Below are 25983 nucleotides of genomic sequence, written 5' to 3'. Positions count from 1 at the left end.
CAGCGGGCTGGCTCCTAGCTCGCTCCACCTGCTCGGCCCCCCCAGACGGGGCTGGGAGGGGAGAAGCGGGGCTTTTAGTTGCCGGAAACAACGAATAAAATTTAAAAATTTATTTATATATATATATATAAATAAATCCTAAAAGCTCCCAAACCCCGCAAAGCCACAGCCCAGGTGCGGCGCTACGGGGCTGGCAGGGGGAGCCTCGCCCAGCCCCGGGGGCGATGCAAGCCCGGGCGGTGCGTGAGGGGGGAGGAAGAGGAGGAGGAGGAGGAGGAGAAGAAGGAGGAGGAGAAGGAGGAGAAAGAGGAGGAGGAGGGTCAATGGGAGGAGGGATGAGGAAGCCGCTGTTGCATCCGTGACGGGCGCCTGAGGAGCCGGCGCTTGGGACAGCCCCTTTGCTGCTGGCTCGGGGGGAGGGAGAGGAGGAGGAGGAGGAGGAAGAAAAAGGAGGAAGGAGGAGGAGTGTGCGAGCGCGGCCATGAGCTCAGCCCCGGCCCCCGACGCCGCCTGAGGAGCCCCGGCCCCCTCCCCGAGGCCTCCGCCGCCGCCATGGCCCACTCGCCGGTGCAGGCGGGCCTGCCGGGCATGCAGGTGAAGGGCGGGCGGGGGCCGAAATGGCGGCGTGTGGGGTGTGTGGGGTCTATGGGGTGTGTGTGTGGGGTGTAGGGTCGCGACACCCCCGGGAACAAGGCGTGCTGTGCCGCCAGCGAGGTCTGTGCACACTGGGTCCCTCCCTTCGGAGCCGCCGCTTTGCTGGGAGCACGCAGGGGGATGCGTCTCGTTGCCTTTTTTTCCTCTTTTTCCAAAAAAAATCCCCCCCCTCCAGCCAGTGAGTAGTGCTCCCCGGTGTTTCAGTCCGCGAGGCTCGGCTTTCCAGCCCGCTGATGCCAACAGAGGGGGTAGCAGGGCCCGAAAATGTTGACCTTCAGCCCATGCTGCAGTGGTCATCTGTAGGACTGGCTGGGTGGTGGTGGTGCTGGGTGGGTGGATGGATGGCTGGGGGCCGTGCATGGTCCTCAGGACCTGACCTGACAGAGTTGGCTGGGTTTGTGCAGCAGCGAGATATATATATATGTCTACGTGTATATATTTAAACAACCAGTGTGGTTTTCTGGCGGTTGAGCTGCTTGCAAAACGCAAGCTGCTGGCAGAAAAGCCATAAGGGCATCAGTGCCTGCGTGCTCTTCTGAGCGTTCCCACATCGTGTTAGGTGCTCGCCTGCCCCGATCTCCAAAAGGAAAACTTAGGAGTGGGAGGTAAAGGTGTTTGGCATCCTGGACCGAAAGGTTTTGTGCTTCGTTTGGTGTAAGTATTGGTTTACTTGGGGTTGCGTGCTTTTTTTTTTTTTTTTTTGCAAAGCAGATTCTGCCTCGTGAATCTCAGGTCTTTGCATTACCCGAGGGTTTGAATTTAAGATGTTATATTCGTAGGCATGGCCTGAGTTGTATGCTCAGGCTGGCACTGGATGCCAAACCGAGGATGTAGGCCCTCGCCCTGAACCGGTTGCTCTGCCGCTCGGTAGGTACTGCTGCGGAGTGCTCGAGTTCACCTTCCAAATGCGAGCCCCTTGCTGATTGCTGAGACACACAGAAGTAATGTTTTCTTCCTTTACGAAGGGCTGGATTAATGTTCCATTTTCTGGTACTTATTTTGAAACAGAGCTTGTATTTTAGGCTGAGAAAACACAGATCTGGAGTGGCTGGGAAGTAAGAGAATGAGTTACTCCAGCAATATGTATGTACTGCCCATGTGTGGCATTTCATAATCGAAGGACCCATGTTTTTATTATTATTGCCTAGTTTAATTTGTTATTTAGTTTGTAATACCATGAGCTCTACTAAATCTGTAAGGCTGTCAGGATTTTTTTGTTAGTACACTTGGGGTTTTACTGCAACCTCTTTATTTAGGACAGTGCTATTATTCTCATGAATTTTAATGTATTATTATTAGAGTTTCTTGACTGTTTGGGAACTTTGCTGTGTCCTTCTCACGCTGTTGTTAAAGACCAAACGAAGATAGGTAGAAGCCTAAAATCCATGAGCAATACAGAAGCTGCTTGCTAATTTTCTGCCCCCACTTCAAGATGCCTAGATCCATTTCCATTCTGTCAGAGTATACTGCAATCTTATAGTGGTCTCTTTTTAGCACACGATTCTTTTTGGCTCTATTTGCAGATAAATGTTGAAATATTAAGGTACATACTATGCGTGGCAGGTGCTTAAATAAGACAAAGTTTATGGTTTGTGGCTTCGGTAGAAGAGAGGAATAGAGCTCGGTCCTCCGAGGTATAATTAAATTGTCCAAATCATGGGACTGTGTTTTCTCTTTCTGTAGTGTGATCCTTTCTCCCCACCTACCAGCTTCTGCAACAAATGGTGTAAACAATGTCAGTGAGAAAGTTAGGCAGCTTTCTCTTGTGACCTTTGCTGTGGCTTGTCCAAGAGACCAATCTGTATCCTACTGTGAACAAGAGGAACTTCCTGACCCCAGAAACTCACGTGCAGGGGTAGCGCTTTGTTACGCCGTTTGGTGTGAGCAGAGGAGTGTGTAAGCAGAGCAGAGGAACGCAGGATTAATGTATTTCTCTCTGAACAACATATCTGATTGATGGTTGAAGAGTGATGCATGAAAAGCGAGTGGGTAGAGAGTAAGCCAAAGGAATGAGAAGCTGTGGAGGAAATGTGGGATGGTGCTGGAAGGCTGTCAAATCCAAGATTCACTGTCTGCTGCGACGCGGGCATGTTCTAACCAGAATAGAAACAGAGCTGGGTTTTGACCTAATTTTCAATGTGTGCAAATAAGTTTGGACTCGATGCTTGTACTGCCCTTAGTTTAAGGGCTCTGTGTTGATAGGCGCTTGAGTGTGTGGCACGCAGGGGCATCACCACTAAACTGTCAGAAAGTCTTCTTCATCCTCTCTGCTTTACGCAGCTGACTTAAGAAAAATGCCTGCTTGTCTGTACCGTGTGATATTTTCGCATGGCTGGCTCAGAAAAAGTGCGTGTGACCTGTAAAAGGGACTTTCAGACCAGACCGGCCTGCGCTTCAAGGCTGTGGTAAGCTTCTGGAGTTTCTTTATGAAACCATCTAAAATAATAAAATACCGTGTTCGTAAATCAGTGGTATGGGTGCTTGGTGGGCTGTAATGCACTTTGAAGCCTGTTAGGAGTGCCTTGAACCAGAAAGCTGAGGATATGTAGGCTTGCAGAGAGAAGCTCAAGGGCTGAAGCTGCAGAACACGGTGCTGCAGTACATCAAGCTGTCAGATAATCTGGCAGCCAGCAGTTTTAATGTAATCTTTAGCAATAAAATGCTAAAATTAATAGTTATTAAACCTCTTTCTCCTCTCTTCCCACACTTAAAAAGGTTTTGGGGTTAAGCTATGTCTGATTTGTTGCTGTTTTCCTTTGTTGCTGAAGTTTGAGAACTAGAAAAGCAGTTTTTTGTTGTTTTTTTTTTAACCTCATCTCTTTGTGTAACTCTGACTGTGTGAAGTTCCTTTAAAATGAACCATACATTATGGTTTTAACAAGAAGAATACTTTTGGGAACTCTTGCTGAGGAAAGATAAGTGGCTCCATCAACGTCAGATCCTGGAGAAGTGAGAGAAGCCCATAGGTGGTGTGTGCCTTTTGGGCACTTTGCTGTGTTCAGCCAGTCCAGTGCAGCAGCTGGAGTGGCTCTAGGTGTGATACTTGTCTGTGCTTCTGCAATCCAGGTGAGAAAGAGTTTCACATGAATAAGAGCTCCAAATTAATCTACATGACATAATGGACATGGATACTGATGAACTGCAGAATTACTGATAAGAAATAATTATTTTGTGTCACCTTTCCTATTTCAGTTTCTTAAAGGAAAAAAAAACAGCCAAAACAAAAAACTTTTTTTTTTTCCCTGAAATGCCCTGAACTTTTTTTTTTTCCCAGAAAAAACATTTTGTGAGAAGATTTGTTTGTATTTCTAGGTGTGCCCGTATGCCACATTCATAAAATTCCGAATGTGCTTTTAAAATTGCATCATCTTGAAGCCACAGCCTCTTGTGTATGATGCAACTTTTCTTTATCTTCCTCCCTTTCAGGTTTTTGGTAATAATAAAAGTGCTTAGTATCCCATAAAAAAAAAAAAGAAGTCATTTTTCATTCTCAGTACAAGAACTGCTGGTTCTTTATCCAAAATCTAAAATAAAATAAAATCACACCACCTTGCTGCAAGAAACCCTAGTTAAAACTTTAACTAGATTTTGGTAAGAACTTGACAAATGAATAGAAATGAAGGGCTGCTAAGTGTAAAGGCACCACTTCTGACTCTGTGAGTGTCTGAACTGTGAATTTGCGGGAGACTGGAAGAGTGTTTTGGAAAATGCTGATGTTTACTTGTGTGTTCTTGCACTTATCCCAGGATGTTCTCTCTCAGCTGCTGCAGGAGAAAGTGTTGGGGCCTCCAGGATGCTGTGTTCTGATCCAGCATGGCTCTCCTTGTGCTCTGACACATCGTGCACATTGCTGTCTTCCCTATTATAATTCATTCTTCTTTTACAATAAACTGTTGTAGCTGTCTTGTGTGTGAGCTCTGTGTTTGGTAACCACAAAGCGTTGGGCTTTGAAGGCTCTGAAAAGGCTGTGCAGCCTCTGCTGCCTTGTGTCTGCAGCATGTGTATGGGAGATTACTTTTCCCCAATTTCAATTTTTTGAAGGGTTGTGCTCACTGCTCTTGCCTAAGTGATAGTTTGATAGAGTAACCTGCAGCAGTTCATTATCTGAAAGATCCTTGGACCACTGTGGTCACGGCTAACCTGTTGTAAAATACCCAGGGGACAGATGTCTGGGATTCAGTGGTGTATTTTAAGCTTGGTCCTTCAGCACGAGGACAGAAGGGTTTTCATTTTGCAGGAACAGAGTTGGTGTCCTCTGGCTTTTTAGGTCAAATGCTGCATCAAGGCTATGCAACAGTTGTCTGGAGTTTTTCTAGACAAGTCAACTCTTACACCAACGGTGGAACTATTATACTGAGAAGACATGTAGCAGCTTCTAGTGAATGTGTGCCTACTGAGCTCTCTTCTCTGACACCCCCAAAATCTTGCCATTAAGCATAAGTGGAGGAGTGAGAGCTGGTTTCCTTTGGACATGCTGTGGATGACTTCTTGGGGAAGCTTCCTAGGAAGTCATCGTTGCAGGGTGAAGCTTCAGTTTGGGTTTTATTAAACCATGGTACAGTTAAAATGACAGCAGGTGAACTTATATTTTCTCATTTTCTGCAGTTCTTTGATCTTCTCTTCTTGTGGCCTTTGGGTCTGAGGTACTTGATGCAGTCAGCCCCAAAAGTGACAGATTCCCTCACAAAGAGATGAAGGACTGAGGAAGACGGCTCCTGCAATAAGGATTGACAAGAGTGAATCCTTACTTGCCTGGATCTGTTACCTTGCTTCAGCCCTTCTGTGGTTTTGGAGGGATCCATTTTAGATGGGATTTCCAGATATCTATTTATCTTAAATTTTTATATAAAGGCAGGGTGGGGTGTTTATACAGAGGTAGAGGAAGTAAGGAGAGGTGCTCTCATTTCCAAAGGCTGAGCTTACAAAATCTGGTTTCTCATCTGTGCTCTGGTATCAGTCACAGCCACGATGGCCCGATGTCCTTATCAGTTACCACATTTACCCTTTTATCCTCTTAGTGTCTCAACACCAGTGTCAGCAGCCTCTGAACAGGAAAAGCACATTTCCATCAGGTGGCCTTCCAGAACAAGCAAACTGCTCCAGCACGGGTCCCCCACGGGTGGGCGGCAGCTCCCCCCAGACCCCCTGCTCCTGCGTGGGCTCCTCTCCACGGGCTGCAGCTCCGGCCCGGGGCCTGCTCCTGCGGGGGCTCTCCATGGGCCGCAGCCTCCTCCAGGCCACATCCACCTGCTCCACCGGGGGCTCCTCCACCCATGGGGGGGCTGCAGCGTGGAGATCTGCTCCGTGTGGGACCCATGGGCTGCAGGGGGACAGCCTGCTCCACCAGGGGCCTCTCCACAGGCCGCAGGGGAACTGCTGCTCCGGCGCCTGCAGCACCTCCTGCCCTCCTTCTTTACTGCCCTTGGCGCCTGCAAGGCCATTCCTCACTGCTCTCACTCTCCCGGCTGCTGTGTGGCGCAGCGTTTTTTTCCCTGTCTTAAATCTGCTCTCACAGAGGCACAAACAACATCACTTACTGGCTCGGATCTGGTCAGCAGTGGGGCCCTTACCTACCATGGGGCAGCTTCTAGATCCTTCTCACAGAAGCCACCCCTATGGCCCCCCTGCCACCAAAACCTTGCCACGTAAACCCACTACAACTGGGAAACACCACTTCATTTACTGAATTTGGGGTGTGGAGTGAGAAATTTTATCAAGAGTATTTTTCTTCACATAAAAGGAAAAGATTTTGTGGCTTGATACTCCATGACCAGTCCCAGAACAATTTTCTGCTTGGGTTTCTTAATTCATTATTAAAAACTTACATTTTGGTTTTGACTGTTGTCGTGGTTCCGCTCGAGTGGGCAGCCGAGCTCCACCACAGCCGCTCTCTCACTCCCCCTCCTCAAAGAGGAATGGGGAGAAAATATGTGAAAAGGGCTCAAGGATTGAGATAAGGACGAGAAAATCACGCAATAATTATTGTAACGGGCAAAACAGACTCGGCATAAGGAGATAGTAAGATTTATTGTCTACAACTAACAAGCGAGAGAAGTGAGAAAACAAAGGAAAAAAAAAACAAAAGCACCTTCCCCCTTTTCCACCTCCTCCCCCCGAGCGGCGCAGGGGAACAGGGAATGGGGGTTATGGTCAGTCTACAGCACTTCTTCTCTGCCGCTCCTTCTCGGTCACTCTCGTCCCCTGTGCTGTGGGGTCCCACCCACGGGATGCAGTCCTTGATGAACTGATCCCACATGGGCTTCCCACAGGCAGCAGCTCTTCCAGAACTGCTCCAGATATGGGTCCGTACCACGGGGTCCATCCCTCAGGAGAAAACTGCTCCAACCTGGCTCCCCTACGGGCAGCAGCTCCTGCCAGATCACCTGCTCCTGCGTGGGCTCCTCTCCACGGGCTACAGGTCCGGCCAGGAATCTGCTCCGGCAGGGGTCTTCCACAGGTGGCAGCCTCCGTCGGTGCAGGGCCACCTGCTCCACCGTGGTCTCCTCCACGGGCTGCAGCGTGGAACCCTGCTCCACCGTGGTACTCCATGGGCTGCAGGGGGACATCCTGCTTCACCATGGTCCTCACCACAGGCCGCAGGGGACTTCTGCTCCGGCGCCTGCAGCACCTCCTGCCCTCCTTCTTTACTGCCCTTGGCGCCTGCAAGGCCATTCCTCACTGCTCTCACTCTCCCGGCTGCTGTGTGGCGCAGCGTTTTTTTCCCTGTCTTAAATCTGCTCTCACAGAGGCACAAACAACATCACTTACTGGCTCAGCTCTGGTCAGCAGTGGGGCCCTTCCCAAACATGGGGCAGCTTCTAGATCCTTCTCACAGAAGCCACCCCTATGGCCCCCCTGCCACCAAAACCTTGCCACGTAAACCCACTACAACCGGGAAACACCACTTCATTTACTGAATTTGGGGTGTGGAGTGAGAAATTTTATCAAGAGTATTTTTCTTCACATAAAAGGAAAAGATTTTGTGGCTTGATACTCCATGACCAGTCCCAGAACAATTTTCTGCTTGGGTTTCTTAATTCATTATTAAAAACTTACATTTTGGTTTTGACTGTAAAAGTCAAAATTTCATTTTGACAAAATTAGGCACTCCTTGAAGCTGGTATTTTTGGGTTGTATGCCTGATTGAGCTTTGCATCATGATTGGCACAGGGTGACGATGGTGTTCCTAAGTTAACTGTTACCCACTAAAACCTATTTATTTTTTTCCTACCATGTCCCTCCCTGCCGTGTCTCCTGAAATCAAACTCTTGTATATCTTCAGGATGTCTAGTTGCAGAGTCAGACAAATGTAGTTTTCTTCTGAAGAGGTGTTTTGGATAGACAATATATATATATTTTTCTGTGATTTCTTTCATAAGCCAACAAATCCTTTGTTTATTGGAGGTATTTGTGTGTGGATCATTGCCTCTTGGTGGACAAGAGCAGATCTGAGAGTATTAAATCTTTGGGTTGCAGAGGCTTCAGGCTGTTGTGTGTGTTCATTCTGTATTAATATAATGCTGTAGAAAGTCAGACTTGAATCAGGAATATTCTGGGAGTGCTTGTACTCGTATTCTCTTTCAAGTTGTGTTATTAGGCACCTATTAAGAGACATTTGGGGTGTCTTGTCAGATGATAGAATAGGTGCACGTCTCCCCTTAAATTATGGGATTACTGTAGATCCTAAAACTCATTCTTTCTTCTTTTTCTCAATTAGTATTAATGCAACATAAGTTTCCAAGCTTGTATTACTGAGATATATTCAGCCGTGGGTCACAATGCTGGGAATTTCCACCCGAGCCACCACTTTCTGGCATGAAACAATAGCAGGGCCTGCGAGGCGTGATGCTCGCAGTGTCTGTGGGTGATTGATCTGAGCAAGTGCAGACAAGGGAGAGGCATTGTTACAAAGCTCTTCTTCGAGGCTCTTCCTTAGCTGTCTTTCACGTGGTGTCTAAAAGGCGTTCTGGATGTCAGCGCTGTGTCTCCTGGTGCTATCTGCTGTTTTCATTGCGTGCTGAAGGCACGGGGAGATTTCTTCAGCTGCAGCAATCTACTTTTAAATAGCGTGATGGATGGGAGGGAGGAGTACAGCTTCTGAAAGCTCCTAGCTATGGTATTAAAATGCTATGTTATTAAAAATGCAGAATGAGCTTGAGAAACTAGTTAAATTAGAACTCATGTTTATTTAAAATGTATTCTTTTTGAATGCTTGTAAAAAAAAAAAAAAAAAGGCAGGTTATGATTAGGCAACGGTTAATTTTGGCATTGAACTCCTAAGGATGTACATTAAGTTTCTTTCTGAATGAAGGATATCGTGACATGAAGGTATGACTTCTTTTCAGGGGACACTGAACCCAGAAGATGATACTAGTTCACTGGGAATTTGGAAGCATGTCTTGGAGAGACATATCTTATTGATAAAGAACTAAAAGTTTTGTATTCTGAATCCCAGATAAATGCAGTTTCCTTGAAAGTAGGTGGAAAGGGGGTTGCACAGGGATGAAGAATACTGTTATGATAGGCAACTCCTCCCCTAACCCTGCTTAAAACCTCTTCCAGTCTCATCAGAAAACAGTTTATAAGGGAGTTGAACTGGGGAACAGCCGTGAGTATTAGTAAGGCCACTGTGATGTGTTTGTCTTCATTTCTGTTCAACAACACAAGTGTTTGAGAGATGCAAGGTTTTAGAGCACCCCTGCCCCCCACCCTTTGGTTATAACCCACTGAAGTTTCATGGCAGAGTTTATGGCATCCTGCCTCTGTCTTATTGCAGTTTCCCACCAACTACAGGAAATGATCTTGTGTATTGTATCAGCTATTCATATATATGATATGTGTGTATATACCATGGAAAGCAAAAAGTTAGCAGCTTCTGAGAAAGGTAAAATGCTGTGTAGCAAAATTCAAGGCCTCTCTTTCCTGTAAGTAGTTGTTCCTGATACTGTGAAACCATTTAAGCATACAATTTTGTTTTGTTGTGGATTTTTTCCCTTTATTTCTATTTTTATTTTAATATATAAATATTTTTGTGTATTTTTAGCTCGTCTTTGAAGTTCTGACTTGGATGTGAATAATTTAACAGTGTTATCAGCTGAATGGGGTCAGGTTGTAGGCCCAGTGGTCCAGTGTTTTGGCTTCGATGGTCTTTAGGAATAGATGTCTAAGAAAAAAAGTGTAAGAACGGAGTAACTTGCAGTACTTCCATGGCATACTTCCACAATTTTACTGCTCAAAGATTTCCAGAGCCAGAAGTGATTATGTGGATGGATTTCTTTATGTTCATTTTTATTTTATTCCATTAGTTTCTCCAGTCCTTAACGATTTTGTAGGCTTTGCTGACTGCAACACTCCATTACAGTGCGTATCCAGGTTTCTCTGCACACGTGTGAGCAAGGTTCAAACCACGTTATATTTATCTCCCAGCGTGGAAGCAGACAGCAGTAATCACCAGCAGCCACAAACCAGATGACCACGGAGTATTTCATATTCACCAGAAATCTCTAAACCTGGTTAGGTGATGGTATTTTGGGCTTGATAGAGAGAGAGGATTGGACTGATTAATTGGAAATTTCGTAAAATTAAAAGCATAGGAAAGAGGTGTTGAAAGGCAATTGTCTGCTATAAAAGCAGGCATTGAGAAACCAGAGATCTGCAATCAGTTATCCAAATAATTGGAGAACTCGAACAGGGGGTGGCTTGGAATTATTTCAGGTTAAAGATAAAAGTATATAATAATAATAATAACTGAATGAATAAGCTTTCATAAAAGGAGATGAGAAATAAGAACTGGGATGCGATGTGGAAAAGGACTCCTGTTAAAGCTATGACTTGGATCAGAATGGTTATGAATAAAGTTAGACGTGTATACTTGATCTAACTAACTTGAATTTCAGTAACATTTTTTGTTGAGCTACAGGGGTGGTAGAATTAGAGATACATCTTACAATGCAGCTGGTTTTATGTATGTAGTGCTGGCTTTGAGGGGAGAACTGGACAGGTGATGGCAGGGGGTGATGCTGCTGGTTCCTCCAGGGTTGTTCTTGACTGTTGGTGATGGAGATGTGGCCTTGGCAATGAAGAAACAAAAAAAAGGGGGGGAAAAATTAGGCTAGTACTGAAGATCTGTGTGACCTTCAGGGTTTGAATTGCTGAACAAACCAGCATGAAGTGCAGGGTGTCAGAAGTGTGAATTACTCCAAAGACCCTCTGCAAGAGGCTGGGTGCTTGTGAGTTGGAAATGCAGGGGGCTGGGGAGAGGCGAGTTTGAGCCAGGAGGCCAGGCTGAACAAATCTGATCTCGGAGTATTTTGGGACTCTCTTTATTCGGTAGGAGTGGGCGATGCTGATTAGTGAGCAGAGTGCCCGGAAGAGTTCACCTTAAGTGCAAGATATTTTTCTGGCTAATTAAGGTCAGAAGTAATGAATCCGACGTGGAGAGGTTACTGTAATTACGGTGAGAACGACGGCGCTGCTTGTGATGAGAAATGAAGGGCTTTCTTCTGCGTGGTTAAACAAGCCAGAGGCTGAGAAGGGGTGGTTGTGGTCGGTGTGAGAAGTGTGAGAAGCCATGCGAACAGAAACCAAACCACCACTAACCATGCTTGTAATATTAGTAGGAAAATGCCATAAGCTCAGCGAAAGCCTGCGAAGAGTCAGCAGGAGAGTAGTGACAAAACCTATGGAAAGCATTTTTCTCTATATTCAGTCGCATAGAGAGAATATTTATAAAGCCATTTGAATATTTTGGCTCTGTTGGAAGTCTCTGCAGAAACAAAACAAAAGTTGTCGAGAATCCTTTCCAGATGTTATCTCGGAAAAATGAATGGGAATTGGCCGCTCGTGTAATTGCAAATTCAAGCAGCTCATTATGTATCTGGAGGCCTGATCTGGCCATTTCTGAAATAGAGCAGATCATTAAGGAGAGCCCGACTGGTAGTTTTCCATAAACGCAGGCTGCCAGCAGCTTAAGGCTCTCGCTTCAAACACTTAGTCTCCTGGGAAGAAAATTTGGACCTTCTCACACGGCAAGAGAGCTTCTTTTTGAACAGCTCCTACCTCCTGGGGCTCCGAACAAAGTTCAGGAATGGTAACTTTTAAAACTAAAAAACACGTTTACAAAAGCTCTGATTTTTGGAAGGTATGTACATACTCTTTCCTATTTATATATACTTATTTATATACGTTCCTTCCTATATATATATTTATTACTACATATATATAGTAATAAATGTTTTCACAAGGAGCTTGGAGAAGGATCTTACTGTAATACAATACTGTTTACATGGTATTAATACCAGATATTGTCAAACCATTCATTTTCCAAGATGGCCATAAGATTTTGATCATAAAAAGCTCAGACAGGACCAGTTCTTCCCAACTCCTCACAACTTCCAAACGCACTGCCTGAAGAAATGAGTGGCTTTATCTCTGAACTCAGACACAACTATCTGGTCCTCAAAACACCTAATTGAGCTGTGAAACTTGCGTGGCTCATAGCTTCAGGCAAACTAAAACGTCTTCTGGGTGATCTGCCTCTTGGGGCTGCAAGGTTTCATGATGTAACCTTTGAGATAGGAGAGCAGAAATAGAAGTATAGGTGGGAGATGCTTGATAAGCTCAACTTAATTGTTGAAGAGAAAGTGTTGGCTCAGCACTTGTCTGTAGGCATTTAGAGATTTATGCTAAGTTACCCATTTATGCTTTTGCAGAGTTTGTCTAAGTAGTATGAATTGTTCAGCTTAATGCTTCTTTAGACATGACTCTGTTTGTCTAGTAAGAGCCTTTTCCTATACCAATAATACATTTCCACTTTGGTTAACACAAACCTCATCCTTTTAAGAACAACAGCAAGCCTTTTCAGGTGGCTCTTTCTTAAGGGGAAGAGTCTAAGTAATGCCACCCGATTTTCCTGCACATCATGACTGTTCCCTTCAGGTATGATTTATCCAGTGTATTTGTAACCTGAGTATTTTTAGTAGCTGTAGGGACTCCTTGCTGGTAGATGAAGAAGGCACACGGTGGAACTCAGCATTGGTGCAGTAGAAGTGCGAAGCTGGAGAGCAGCTGTAGCTAACCATACTTGATCGTGGAGAAAAACCAGCTGTGGCAGAACGGTTCACATAGGTCTTGAGTTCTTTTTTGGGGTGACGTGCTTAGGTAGGTGCTGGTAGTCCTCACACAACTCGCTTCGAGGTAGAATGTGTGTTAGGAGTGAATGAGTTTATTCAGCTGAGAGAAGAATGAAGTAAATCCTGCTCCAGGAAAAACTTGGGGTCAAGAATAAGGAGGAATTATGGCAGTTTGTGCAGGTGATCCTTAGCAGGAGAAAGTTGAAGAGAATTGCTTGCCACAACAACCAAGGAAATAGTCAGTGCATCAAAGAGTGGGAACAGAATCCTTACAGGATGAAATGTGTGAAAATCTCAGAGGAATAGGTCCCTGCATCCTGGGAAGGAAGCAGTTTAAAGAGGAAGGGACAGCAGCAAGGATTACTTTCATTGGTAATGATATTTGACTGACCTTAGTTTTAATAGAAACCAAATCTTTGGAAGGCTCTTTCGTTCTCAGTGTAGCTTATTGCCCAAGAAAAAGAAATTGAGATGATACCATTTTCTCATGCCAGATGGGGTAAATCCCTGTCACAGGGACTGTGATAAATTTGTACTTTATATACAGGGAAGCATAAATATTGCAATATGTGCATATAAAGGGTGTAAAAAGAACACATTAATTATGGAGATGGAAAAAAAGAGTACCTGGATAAATTGGAACATGTAGAATTTTTAAAGTGCTTGCCGCCTTTAAAAACATCACATTTCATTTTAGTGTTACAAATGCTTAGTAACTTTTCTCTTATTTTTTAACAGACTCTGAAGGCAGATCCGGAAGAACTGTTTACAAAACTGGAGAAAATTGGTAAGGGCTCTTTTGGTGAAGTTTTCAAAGGAATTGACAATCGGACTCAGAAAGTGGTTGCTATAAAAATTATTGATCTAGAAGAAGCAGAAGATGAAATAGAAGACATCCAACAAGAGATCACAGTGCTGAGTCAATGTGACAGTCCATATGTAACTAAATATTACGGATCCTATTTAAAGGTAAGATGCTCACAGTTGATGGTGGTTTGATTTTACCAGTAATTCTTTTCCAAGTTCTCCAATCGTGCCTATTTTCAAGGGCAAGGTTTCAAGCAGACCTTAGCTGAAGAAAAATCTATTTTTGTTCTTTCAATTTTAAAGAAAGAATGTGTTACTATATTTTTGGACAGAATTTAATGGGAAAAAAAGCATGTCTTGCCACTTCTGTACAAAAGGAATTCATTTAAATGATGACATCAATTTGCTGAGCTCTTTGTGAGTAATATGTGTAGATTTTCCTAATATTAGGAAAATGCAACTCCTTAAACATTGGTTACATTCAGAAAACTATTACCTAAGTCTGTATTTGAATAGTCAAAACATGGAAAACAATGCAGGGTCAGCTGTTCTGCAAAACTTGAGTTTTTTTTTTATCAAGGTCTGCTGAGTAGCAAAGTATAGGTTGCTTTTCTAAGGAGGCTGAACCAGCCTTGATTTGAATGCTCTATAAGTCAAAAAAAAAAAAAAAAAAAAAGTTAATCTACTAACTCATTACCAAACAGCCCATTAGCCATAATTTAAGCTAATAGAAGGGTTTTCCATTAACTGCTTTTTGGATCTGCTTCCCTCCTATCCTCCCTGAGATTTTCCTGAGAACTTTAGATTTCAGGATTTCAGGGTTCAATTTTGAGTGTGCCAAATAGGTGATTTGTTTTTCCTTTTTTTTTTTTTTTCTGGTGGGGGGTGTTTTTAATTGGCTGGATAGAATGGTTTGTTACCTCTAGCAGGTAGGGAAAATATCTGGAAGCTTTTGGTGCTACTTTATTTCTGTGGTCAGACTTTGTGTCCCCCATCTGGGCAGCTCTTTTTAACAGCTGACAAGCTGGTTAAGAGACTGCTCTTGAAAGGGTTTGAAATTGAGTAGGCAGAAAATACTTCTAAATCAAATTTCAGTCTGCTTTTGTGGAAACATTGTACTTCATCAGCAAAGATGTGAAGGTTCTGGAAGTGGGACCCCTTTTTATCTCTGGATTTCTGCGATTACCAGTTGGTTTGCAAGGACAAAGGACTGTTTATCTGAATCCAGGAGATGCCTAACTGAAGGGGCAGACGGTTTGTCCTTTCGTCCTTGTGCTCTGAACCTGTTTGCTTGGACAGTTTATCACGGAAGGCATTGTAAATGGTTTCAGACCCAATAACCTGTCACCAGTACTGTACTTCAGTTATGTATAATTCAGGTCTCAGAGGCATCATGTTGTGGTTTAACCCTGGTAGGCAGCTTAGCACCATGCAGCTGCTTGCTCCCTTCCCACCAGTGATGTGGGGAGGAGAATCAGAAAGGTAAGGGTGTGAGAACTTGTGTATTAAGATAAAGAGAGTTGAACAGCTAAGGCAAGCAAAACCAAACAAGGAATTCGTTCACTACGTATCGACAGGCAGGTGCTCAGCCACTTCCAGGAAAGCTCATCATGCATAATGGTTCCATGAAAAGACTCCAAACCTCCCCCCTTCCTCCTCCTTAACCCCAGATTTATTGCTGAGCATGATGCCACATGGTATGGGACATCCCTCTGGGCAGCCTGGGCCAGCTGTCCTGGCTGTGTCCCCTCCCAGCTCCTGGTGTATCCCCAGCCTCCTCGCTGGCAGGGCAGTGTGAGAAGCAGAAGAGTCCTTGGCTCTGTGCAAGCACTGCTCTGCCACAACTAAAACATCACTGTGTTATCACCACTGTTTTCATCATAACACCAGACAAGCGACTAGGGAAAAAAAAAATCTATCCTAACCAAAACCAGGATACATCAGGAAGCACATGATTGAGTATAGTAAATTAAATGTATTTTTCACCATACCTTTTATTACTTTTTTGAAACTTATCAGTCCAGGTTTAGTAGTGAAGCGTGTCTTGTAAGAAAGGCAGAGATTGGATTGATTTATTTATTTCCATCTGGACTGTATTCCTGCTTCAAATCTTCTCCTTCTACAGGAGAAACATCAAGATCTTTTAGAATGCAAGAAAAATGGTTTGAAGTTTGATGGGAATGCTACTTAGTAGTTTTCACAAAGCACAGTGGCAGTGTGGTAAAGAGAATCCAGTGTCCAGTTTTGAACTGAGCGAATGTCAAAATTTTGTGAAGACAGAAAAAGCAATAGTGTCCTTTCTGTTTTCAGTGCAGTAGTCTGAATTTTCCAACTTGATGTGTAGTTCCCCAAGATGCTGCACTAACACTGGCTGTATGAGATTCAGTTACTTCTGAAAGAAAGCATAGCTCTTTCTAAATGTCCTGCTGGTAACCCGTATTCACTACTTCAGTTCATTGTGAATTTATATTGTTTTGCAAGACACTTTGTGCTACAGAACTTTTGGTCTTCAAAATAAAAAAAAACACCTTTATTTCTGCTGTCAAAAATTAACATGTGGTGTTCTGGTGATGCCGATGTGATGAAATCTTGTGAAGGAAACGTTATGCAGTTGCATTAGCTGTTTGAAGTAAGAGTCAGATCTATTATTGGGTAGCAATGATGTGTCATCACTAATATAGATGTGCTTAAGAAGGAACATATTAATGTTTAAGTGAATTGGTTAATAGTCTTGGCTGGGAATCCAGGTTTATTTGCTTCAGATCTTCGTTGCCTGTGCAAGCTGAGATTGCCATATTTAGCGAAAGGTCTGACCATCATTTAATTCTGTCAATATCCATGAGATTTTAGCACTAATTACAAGAAAGAGATCAGGTTTTTCCTCACAGAATGATATTCCTTGAAGTGATCAAGCAGGAAAACGTAAGATCTTAGGGCATGTTGCCTGCCACTGCAGCAAGTATTACTCTTTAAAGCCTGTGCTGGGTGATGAGAACTGGGCCTGTGTCTGGTGGATGGATCATGGGCAGAAAGAGGAGCTTTTTTGTAGAGAAGTGTTAAATTGATTTTCTGTGAATTACATTTGACAGGCAAATAATGATTCCAATAACAATTATGCTCTATCTTTCTCTCTCTCTCTCCCTCTCATTTTCTTTATTCTTCATGCTCCAGATCAGCCTTTGTTTCCTTGGGTTTCTTACACATCCTTTTGTGAGCTGAAGAGGTGTCTTTTATTATGTAATAACTTCTTTTTTTCCCCCTCAAGTATTCCCATGTCAATTGTTAAGTAGGAATAAGTAGCTTTTATGAGAACTTTCTGGTATTTATATTGTTATAACCAGTTTGAAGGCACCAGAAAAGAAGTATTTCTGTCCCATCTGGGACTCTGCAGACCCGATGATGAATATTTCATGTCCCTTTGTAGGGAAAGCTTGTGGAGCTGCAGAAGACCAGTTATGACATCTTCTTAAAATCTGTCAAACATTTTAAAGGTATTCTTTATTTTCATTAAGGGTGGTTAACGTGATGGTAATACCATGAAAACTTAAATTTCTGAAGGTTCTTCAGGTAGCTGGAATGTTTAGGTAGTTTTTCTTTAGTTTATAAAGATCTGAATCATATTTCTTTGAGAAATCCTTCTTGTACTGCTCTTCGTTCTCTGTTATTCAATGCCTGCTTCAGTTCAGCTACGTGATTATACAAGCTAGTGTGTTAAGGGAGCTGTTGCTTGAAATTTTAGAAGGCTTGTATAATATTGCTGTGCGTGCCTGAGGCCTCTTACTGGTGTCGTGATGTTCGTGAGAATAGCTCGTCAAGCTTTTGGTGTCTCCAGAACAACACAGATGTGGAAGTACAACTAAAAATGGGTGGTATCTCTAATGAGTTAATGACAGTTGCTGCGTCCTAGAAATACTTGTTTCTAAAAGTGGTTTTTAGCTATGCTTTTCAGAGCAGTATGATGTACCTTGCGAAATTTTCTTACCTTATTTTTAAATTATATATATTTTGAGTTCATCTTTTCAGGAACATACTTACTTTATAGCATTTTTTTTATATCCAGAGAATAAGCCATATCTATATGTGTGAAGTATTAACTTTAACATGGAAAGTAAGACCTAAAAAACAGCTTTCTGCTTGCATGGAGCAAGTCTTCTTTCTCTCTAGGTTTTTTGGTTGGAGGTTTGTGTGTAATTGCTGAGTTTGTTTAAACAAAGCTATAAGCAGTAACGAAGTGGGTTGTGAATATAAATTAATTTGAGGAACGGCTCCTTGTCAGAAACCCCGAAGTCTTTATATAAAACAGAAATGCAAGTACGAAGGGCACACTTCAAAATATGGTAGGCTCATGTTCCCACTCTATTAGCACAAAGGGTTTTTGTCTGTTACAGGAGGTCATAAATAACTAGATGGTTGCTCTTGGAGCATATCACAGCAACATGGTTTATATGGGTGCATATATCTAAAGGGACTGACTCCGTATCTGCCACGGTGCGTTAAAAAACCTGTACCAGTGATCCTTTATGAAGTAGGCCTAATGAAGTGGGCAATGACTCCATTCTCTCTGCTGTGGGGGCCATATCTGTTCTTTAATCTCTTCCAAATGAAAGGTTCATCTGCTCTGCCTGTGATCTGATTAAATGCTCCATGCAGAGGAATATAGCTCGTTTTAGATTCTTACAAAGCTGATTTATGAAACCTGGCTGGGTCTGTCGCCTTCTTTAGATTTTAGGTAACAGCATCCACTGCTTCCTTTTTAATGGAGTAAGGATTCTCTGCATTTCTTGTCAATCTTCTTGTTTTTAAATTATCTAAAGTTATTTTCCATCTCTTCTGAGTTTTGCTGTACTATATCCTTTTAACAGTGTTGCTGTGCCATTTATTCCAAAACTTCTTTCTCTGTAGGAGCCAGTCAGCTCTGCTTTCTGCATCTCCCTCTGCTTCACCAGCTTTTCAAGAGCTTAGATTTGTTTCTAAAGTTGTTCCTCTTGTCCTGTTCAGTCCAAGCTGTTTGGAATCTGTTTTAATTCCAAGATGGAGATGCCTTTCTGAATTTTTTTCTTCAGCTGTGTTAGTAACATTAATCATTGTTTTATTGTAACTTCATAATATTTTCGTATTTATTTTTTCTTGGATTACTACTTAGAAATGTATTAGTTTCTGTTATTTTGTCCTTATATGATTGAAGAATAGTTTTGGATAATCTTGGCCCTTTTTTTTTTTTTTGCATATATGTGTGTTACTCAAAGCCAAGCTTAATATATGGATAAAAACTGAGATGTACATGTTCATGTATGTATACGTACATATATAATGTGTGTGTATATATATATGTAGTCTTTAAGTCCCTGTCATAGACTTTTCTACAGATGAATGTAATGATAGAGCAAATGATCACTAAGTAGTTTCAGCATTCAATATAAACAGATACTAGTGATAGAAAACCAATATTTACCTAGTTCTATAATGTATTTAGAAAAAAATAAATCTCTAAGGTCATGTTTTTTTCATCTTTCAGATGTATTTTTCTGGCACCCTTTGTAGCTTTGGAGATGCCCTCTTTTGAACTGCTTAAACTGGATCCAGTGAGACCCAGACTTCTGGTTTATTTCCTGCTTCTTTTTACCTGGAAGGCTTTGTATTCTGTAAAACTATTTAAGAATGATTAAAAAAGAAATCTATAAAAAGAACTGACAGTGGTAAGAGTCTTAAAGGCTAGCTGCTGATAATTTTTCTTTTACTTTATACCTGCACCAGTAGTTACTTCTATGTCTTGTTATACTGCAATTACAGCTCTAAGTCAAACTGTCATTCATACATACGGCAAGAAAACAGAAAATAGCTGCTGGTTAACTTTTATGAATGACACAGTATAGCCTTGAAAATGTGCCACTTCTATGAAGTTTGGTTAACTGGGCTCTGTAGAACAACACGCTCAGGTAAATGAAGTCTAGGAGTATATATTTTTCGAAAAGCAGTGATTCTGAAAGTAAGGTATAGTTTATTTTAGACAGTCAGATGAACGTGAGGTCTGTAAGTAACGCTGTAGCTAAGCCAAAATAAATCACGTATTGGCTAGGGCCTTGGTGGAGATGGCATCAGTGATTCCTGAAATAACAGTGTCCAGTTCACTGCGGGGCTGGAATGCGTTCAGTGGAGAGCTTCAGGAACAGTTTGAGGTCTGGAAAGCCCATATTCCAGGGACAGGCTGAAGTTCAGCCTTGATTTTTATCCAAGAGAAGGTGGGGAAATGGCTTATCTGGACATATGGAAACTTATCCTTGTTGAAGTGCTGATGGGTCAGTGCTTTCTAACCTGTTGTACCAAAATAGGACAGGATGCCGTGGGTGAATGGCCAAGCTAAGCGAATTACATCTAGAAATGACGTGTACTTTTTTAAAGGGAAGATAAAAGCTTGCGTACCTCAGTAAACTCAAGGGTGTTAGAGTGCACATGTTGAATATTCTTGCCACGGCTATTTACGTAACGTAATGTTGAATGCAAGTGTTTATATGTGACTTTAACATGTTTTCTGTCAGCATCCTTTTGCTTTACAGCTTTAACTGGCTTGCTTTAACATTTATGAGGATTTTTGAACTGATGTGACCCTAAGTGAGAGTGTTAGGAACAAAATGAGGCACGACTCCACGTCAGGCAGTTCCTGTACAGGTATTCTTGCTTTCCTTCCAAAGCCCCTCATAAACCCCCTGGTTCTCTCCTGGCAGAGGAGTTGGACAGGTGTCTGTCCTCTCTTGCCCACTGTAAATGAGAAAATGCCATCTGCCTGGACAGCCCTGATGGAGGCAGGAAGGGAGTTTCTGGAAAAGTTCTGCTAGGCTTTCAGGTCTGGGTGGAGTACCTATTTAAAGAAGATGTTGAAAGCTTCCATTAACACAGCCCATAACAGCCATAAATAAGACAAAAGCAAGAGTCTATGAAAGAACCTGTACATTCTGTTTCTAGCATGGGTGGTTTTATGCCGAGGCCCTGTTCACACTGAAAATAGTTTGCTCCTTTCAAATTTCAGAGATGATTACCTTGCAAGTCTGAACCTTAGTTGCCTATAGTCTTTACTACTTGAGTGTTTGCCTGTAGCCTTTTCTTGTGCTCTTTAAAGAGAAAGGAGTTCCTCATTTGCATTGTCTTTATTCAAAGATATTATTTCTATTTGTGACTCAATTTTTTTGTTCCACTACTTTCAGTGGTCTAAGAGATTCTTATTTCTGGAATCTAATGTAGATATTATTTTTTTCTGAATCTGTGAAAAAATCTATCTAATACATAGTGACTTCAAGAATTTTTCCTGTTTATCAGTGTAATCGTTTCTGAACTGCTACACTTTTTTTGGTAAATAATTCTTACTGTACTGGCCTATTGAGATTGGGAGGCATCACTAGTATATCTGAAGGCAAACTGAGAATTTGTAATAACCGTATTTCATGCTGTCCAACAGCTAGGTACTTAACCATGTTGTTTTAAATCAAATTTTAGAAAGCTCAATGTAAAATACTGTCTCTTGGAAGTCGTATGTGTCATGCTTGTTGTGATAACCCTTGAAAGCTCCATAATTTCACGTTTTGATACCTGTTTTTAGGCTGATCTCACAGCTGGTTGCTGCTGAAATAAGCAGCAACAGCATCTCATTCCCATCCTGCTTCCAGGTTTCACCCCTTCCAAAATCACCTCTTACGGATTAGCCAGACAGGTGGTGTGTGTTCAAGGCAAAAAAAGGTGGAGGGGGTGAGCCCAGAAATTGGGAGGCTAAGGGAGAGAGGGATCACTTTTTTTGGTAACAAGCTTTGTTGCTTGTTGAAGCTGTAACAGGAAGCCTCATATTTAGCTTGGCCATACAGATCAGGATGACTTAGCAAGGGTTTTTTAACAGCGTATAACATTGCTTGACATATGTCCTTTCGTGGTGTGTGGTAACTGCTGGCCTGTGAGATATCTGAAAAGGGAATGTCAGTATGGCATCTAGGTGCAAGCTTTGTTCGTCTGCTGCTGCAAGGGGAAATCCAGCTCTGCCTTGTGACTCGCCGCTTCCTCGCCCTAGCACCAGCACTTTTTTGCACTTTGAGTGAAGAGGTTCAGCTCAGTGAGTAGGCAAAACTAATTTTTATTTTATTTTTTTTAAAGTAGGGGGTAGTGGAGGAGATCGTGCGCTGTTTTATGGACACACACTGCCACTTCGTTATGTATGAAACCTTTTTAATCAGCCAGTAGTAATGTTGGTGTGCGTATTGCCCAAAGAGGTCTCCTGGAGGATGACCACCAATATATATTGATCTTATGTTCTTGGGTGCTTCTAGGATGTTTGCCATGTTGATTATAAACTTCTCTCCACCATAATCTTGTCTCATAATAGTTATTATGTTCGTCATATCTTCAGTGTTAACACTAGGCAGTTTTTATTGCTCAGTAAATTTTCTTTTCCTTCAATATCTTTGGGCATTTGTACAGTTCTTCAGGCCAAATGAAGCTTAGGTCTTCATGTGGTTTGAATGGAGGTGGTTGTGTAAAAGGAAAAATGTCATGTTCTTCCCATGTGTAAAGGAATAACATCATGGCACCTTACGGAACAAGTCAATAAACATATCAAAATGCTTGAATGTATAGCTTTCAGAAACTGTTATTTGAAAAGTAGCTTAGAAACTCAGAAATAGTGAACTTCTAAAGGAAAGTCCCACAGTGAATAAACAGGTTTGTGCCGTGTTAGTTCTGATGAAAAGAACTGTGATGTTTTAGGAACCAGTGTTTTCAACTAAGCTCTTAAGGTTTGTTTCTCTATATTTTTCCCCGCTTTTTTCACCATACTAAGAAATTCTTAAGCTACTACGTAACAACAGTTGGGGGGAAAAAAGGTCATTTGGAGATTCTGAGGCTTTTTCCTGCTCTGCTTTCTTTAACAGCTCCTTGAAACAGCAATTTGTACGAAGGAAATGCAAACACAGGGAGGAAGGCAAAATGGAAATGAGGGGTGTGAATAGAGGGTGGTTTTAACAGTAATTAGATGCCAAAGGAAGTGTTGTTTGAGAGGGAAAGTGGAAATTACGTGTTTTACAGGGATTGGAGGAATGAGCTTGGCAGAAGCCTGGGTTGAAGATCCCAGCCAATTTTAGGGCTGATAAATACAGCTTCATCAGTAGCTAAGGGTTTAGAAAGAGGATTGGCCTATGAATATTCTGTAAAAGGAGCAGTGGGGTTCAGTGATAATGTGAATGCATCAGTGAAAAGGAAAAGAGAAATAAAGACTTAGAGGCTGCAGAGCAGGGATGCAAAAGATCCGGGGAGTTGTACACATAAGTGGTAGAAAGGATTAAACTGATGGGTGGATTGATATTTCTACAAAGGAGAAGAAAACTTGAGTTGGACCTTTCCTTTGGAATTTAATTTGACGTAGTGGTAAGCAGGAACAGATGGAAGCATTAGAAAAATTGTTTTCTGGACAATGGAGGTGAAGGGGTTCCTGTGTGCCTTATTTTTTCTCTTGGAAGTTTGTTTCTGGTCCAGAGCAGGTGGTAATTTGTAATTTGGCTGAGTGTAACTGATAGCAGCAATTGCAGTGAAATAGGTCTAAGGTACTTATGTGCTAATAAGGTGGCATTTTGGTGGATTTTTTTTAGCTAATTCCTTTTTATTCATTGGATGCAAAGAAGTTCACTTGATAGTTTTGCTTTTGTTATAATGCAGTTTGCCTGGAGGAGTGAATTCTGCAAGCTAACGTTGACATACTTTTGCTTTCAATTTCTCATTTTGGGATTTTGTCGAGTATTAATAATCATTTGGTGGTCTTCTCTCTAAAATGCAGCTCTGTATAGATTATGATTTGATTATGGATCACTCACTCATTGATCTTTGGGAATAGATCTGCCACAGATTGGAGTTATTTCTTTCCCACTAAGTATGGACTGGGTAGGCATGGTTATGAAGTAGTTTTTTGCCTGGTGGACAGGGAGGAAGGGAATGTCTATTGTCAGCCATGCTAGGGGATAAAAAAGCTTAACTGTTAAAAGTGTGATGGGTGTAAGCAACATGTTTTTTCACCTACCACCTCCACTTTTGAAGAGGTAAGAGGGAAACTGGCTATAGATAAGTGCAAAATGGAAGAGTATGGACTCCTGTACACTTAGTGTTCATAGAACCACAGAATGGTCTGGGTTGGAAGGGACCTTAAAGATGACCCAGCTCCAGCCCCCTGCCATGGGCAGGGACACCTCCCACCAGCCCTGGCTGCCCACAGCCCCATCCAGCCTGGCCTTGAGCACCTCCAGGGATGGGGCATCCACAGCTTCTCTGGGCAGCCTGTGCCAGGGCCTCACCACCCTCTGAGTGAAGAACTTCTTTCAGGTATCTAACCTAAATGTACCTTCTTTTAGTTTAAAACCATTTCTCCTTGTTGTATCACTACCTTTCTGTGTAAAAAGTCACCCTGTCTTTTTTATAAGCCCCCATTAAGTCTGTGGTGACATCTCCCCAGAGCCTGCACTACTCCAGGCTGAACATCCCCAGCTCCCTCAGCCTGTCTCCCCAGGAGAGGTGCTCCAGCCCTCTGACCACCTTCGTGGCCCTCCCCTGGCCCCGCTCTGACAGCCCCACGCCCTCCTTGTGCTGTGCCCCCAGGCCTGGACGCAGCCCTCCAGGTGTGGCCTCCCCAGGGCAGAGCAGAGCAGAGCAGAGGGGCACAATCCCCTCCCTCCCTGCTGGCCACCCCTCTGGTCGGCCTGCTGGGCTGCAGGCACACACTGCTGCTGGTGGCGAGCTGTTTGGCCACCAGCACCCCCACGTCCTTCCCTGCAGGGCTGCTCCCAGTGAGGTCTTCTCCCAGGCTGTGCAGTGTTCTGTAGAAGTGGTTGCCCACTGCTTTAGAAAGTGAAATGGGAGCAGTTCTCTACTTGTGTAAGTTTTTCGTGCATATTAGCTAGGAACCGGTTTTGCAGCCGCCACAAGAATTATGCGTCTGTTTGCTTTTACTACAGCGCAGTTTGGGTTTGGTGTGAGCTAAGGTTGCCCATCAGCCTGGGGCTTTGGGGAATCATGTGCTTAGTATGACAAGCCCAGGCTTGTGACAGCTGGGCTGTAAGGATGCTGCTCTGTGACGGAAGGGCATGTCCCCAGGAAACACGCCAAGGAGCCTGAGAATATGGACACTGTTAGGGATGACTCAGGCGAAGGGAAACACGGAGCTCGTGGCTCTAGTATGTTGGGATGCTAATACAAGTCTGCTAAATCTAAATATTGTGCAAAAGAGATCTTTTATCAGTGCGACAGAACTTTCATTGTTTTTTTCTTTTTTTTCCTCTAGCGAGTGGCTCTGCAAGCTCTGTTAGACTAGCGCACAGCAAAAAGAATGCATTTTGGGATCAGTTGTATACTGCCATGGTATCTGCAAGAGGTCATGGTTGAAGAGGGACTGCTGCGTTAGGTTGTAGGATGCATTGACTAGTCCTCGTGTCTAGAAATGACAATTCTCTTTTCCTTGGGATCTGAACAAGGCAGGAATTCCAGTGTGTTGGAAAATGATTCCAAAAGCAAATAGCATTTTTTTTATACAATTATACATACATAATACTGTCCCCTGAGGGTGCTGTTCTGCTTAGTCTGAAAAATCACATTGCCTGTGTTTTTCGTGGAGTACACAGTGTCCAACAATTCTTCTTTCTCCTTAGTCTCTGTTCTGCGTTGGCTACCTGGCAGATGCGTTTATTTATTTTTTCCTTTGTGGTTGAACGTTAGATGGCTGACAAACCTTGATTAAAGGACATAAATGCGCCACATGCAAAACCACAATGATTTCTTTGATTGCAGGGACCTTTTGGCCAGCTTGCATAAGGACTTGTGTTTAGAAGAGAACCTTTGGGCTCATCTGTATCTCCCTCCCCTCAAAGGGATGGCAGCCCGAGGACAGCTAGCATTCATCCTGACGCCAAGAGACTTCAAAGGAGGTAAGCGCCTCAGAAATGCTCCCCAGACAAAATACGCTCATCAGCCCTGCACCCCAGCGTGGTAATAATCTTCAGTACAGCATTACCATCTCCTAAAGGTTTTTGTTCATGACTCCTTCATGAAAATCTTTTTGAGAACTCCCTGAGGCCTCATCAGCTGGTTGCAGAGCCCCATTAAGATTTGTGAAGATACGCATCTCTGTCAGTAACCCTTGTCCATTTGTGCCCTCAGTGTAAGGCAAAAAGATACTTTATACTTCCTGGGTTTGTACTCGGATGTATGCTCCCCTCCATCCCTTGTTTTGTCTTCCATACTTTGGATGAGATTCAAAACTTGAGCTTTTCTCAATGCACGATCCTTAAAGATAAAGTTGGGGGGAGGAGGGGAGAAGAAAACCACATGCTTGCTCCACATAATTTTAAAATACTTTTTTTTTTTTTTTAATGGATCT

The 25983-nt window shown here is 42.9% G+C and overlaps 1 protein-coding gene across 2 annotated transcripts in view; it reads left to right on the top strand.

Annotated features, from left to right (window-relative positions):
• The first annotated feature begins 384 nt into the window (after positions 1–384).
• STK24 (serine/threonine kinase 24) overlaps positions 385–25983 on the top strand; it is a 51303-nt gene continuing 25704 nt past the window's right edge. The window contains exons 1-2 of one of the 2 annotated variants that reach the window (XM_082751405.1): positions 385–594; positions 13524–13754. In XM_082751405.1, coding sequence (XP_082607531.1) covers positions 553–594; positions 13524–13754 — 273 coding nt within the window. In that variant the 5' untranslated portion in view covers positions 385–552. Of the gene's footprint in view, positions 595–13523; positions 13755–25403; positions 25532–25983 lie in introns of those variants that run through there. The other variant, XM_082751406.1, reaches the window with a different exon arrangement.

Source organism: Aythya marila, assembly GCF_965140915.1.
Source record: "Aythya marila genome assembly, chromosome: 1".
NCBI lineage: Eukaryota > Metazoa > Chordata > Aves > Anseriformes > Anatidae > Aythya > Aythya marila.
The sequence above is the reverse complement of the archived record's forward strand: the minus strand, read 5'-3'. Positions and strand labels throughout refer to the sequence as shown.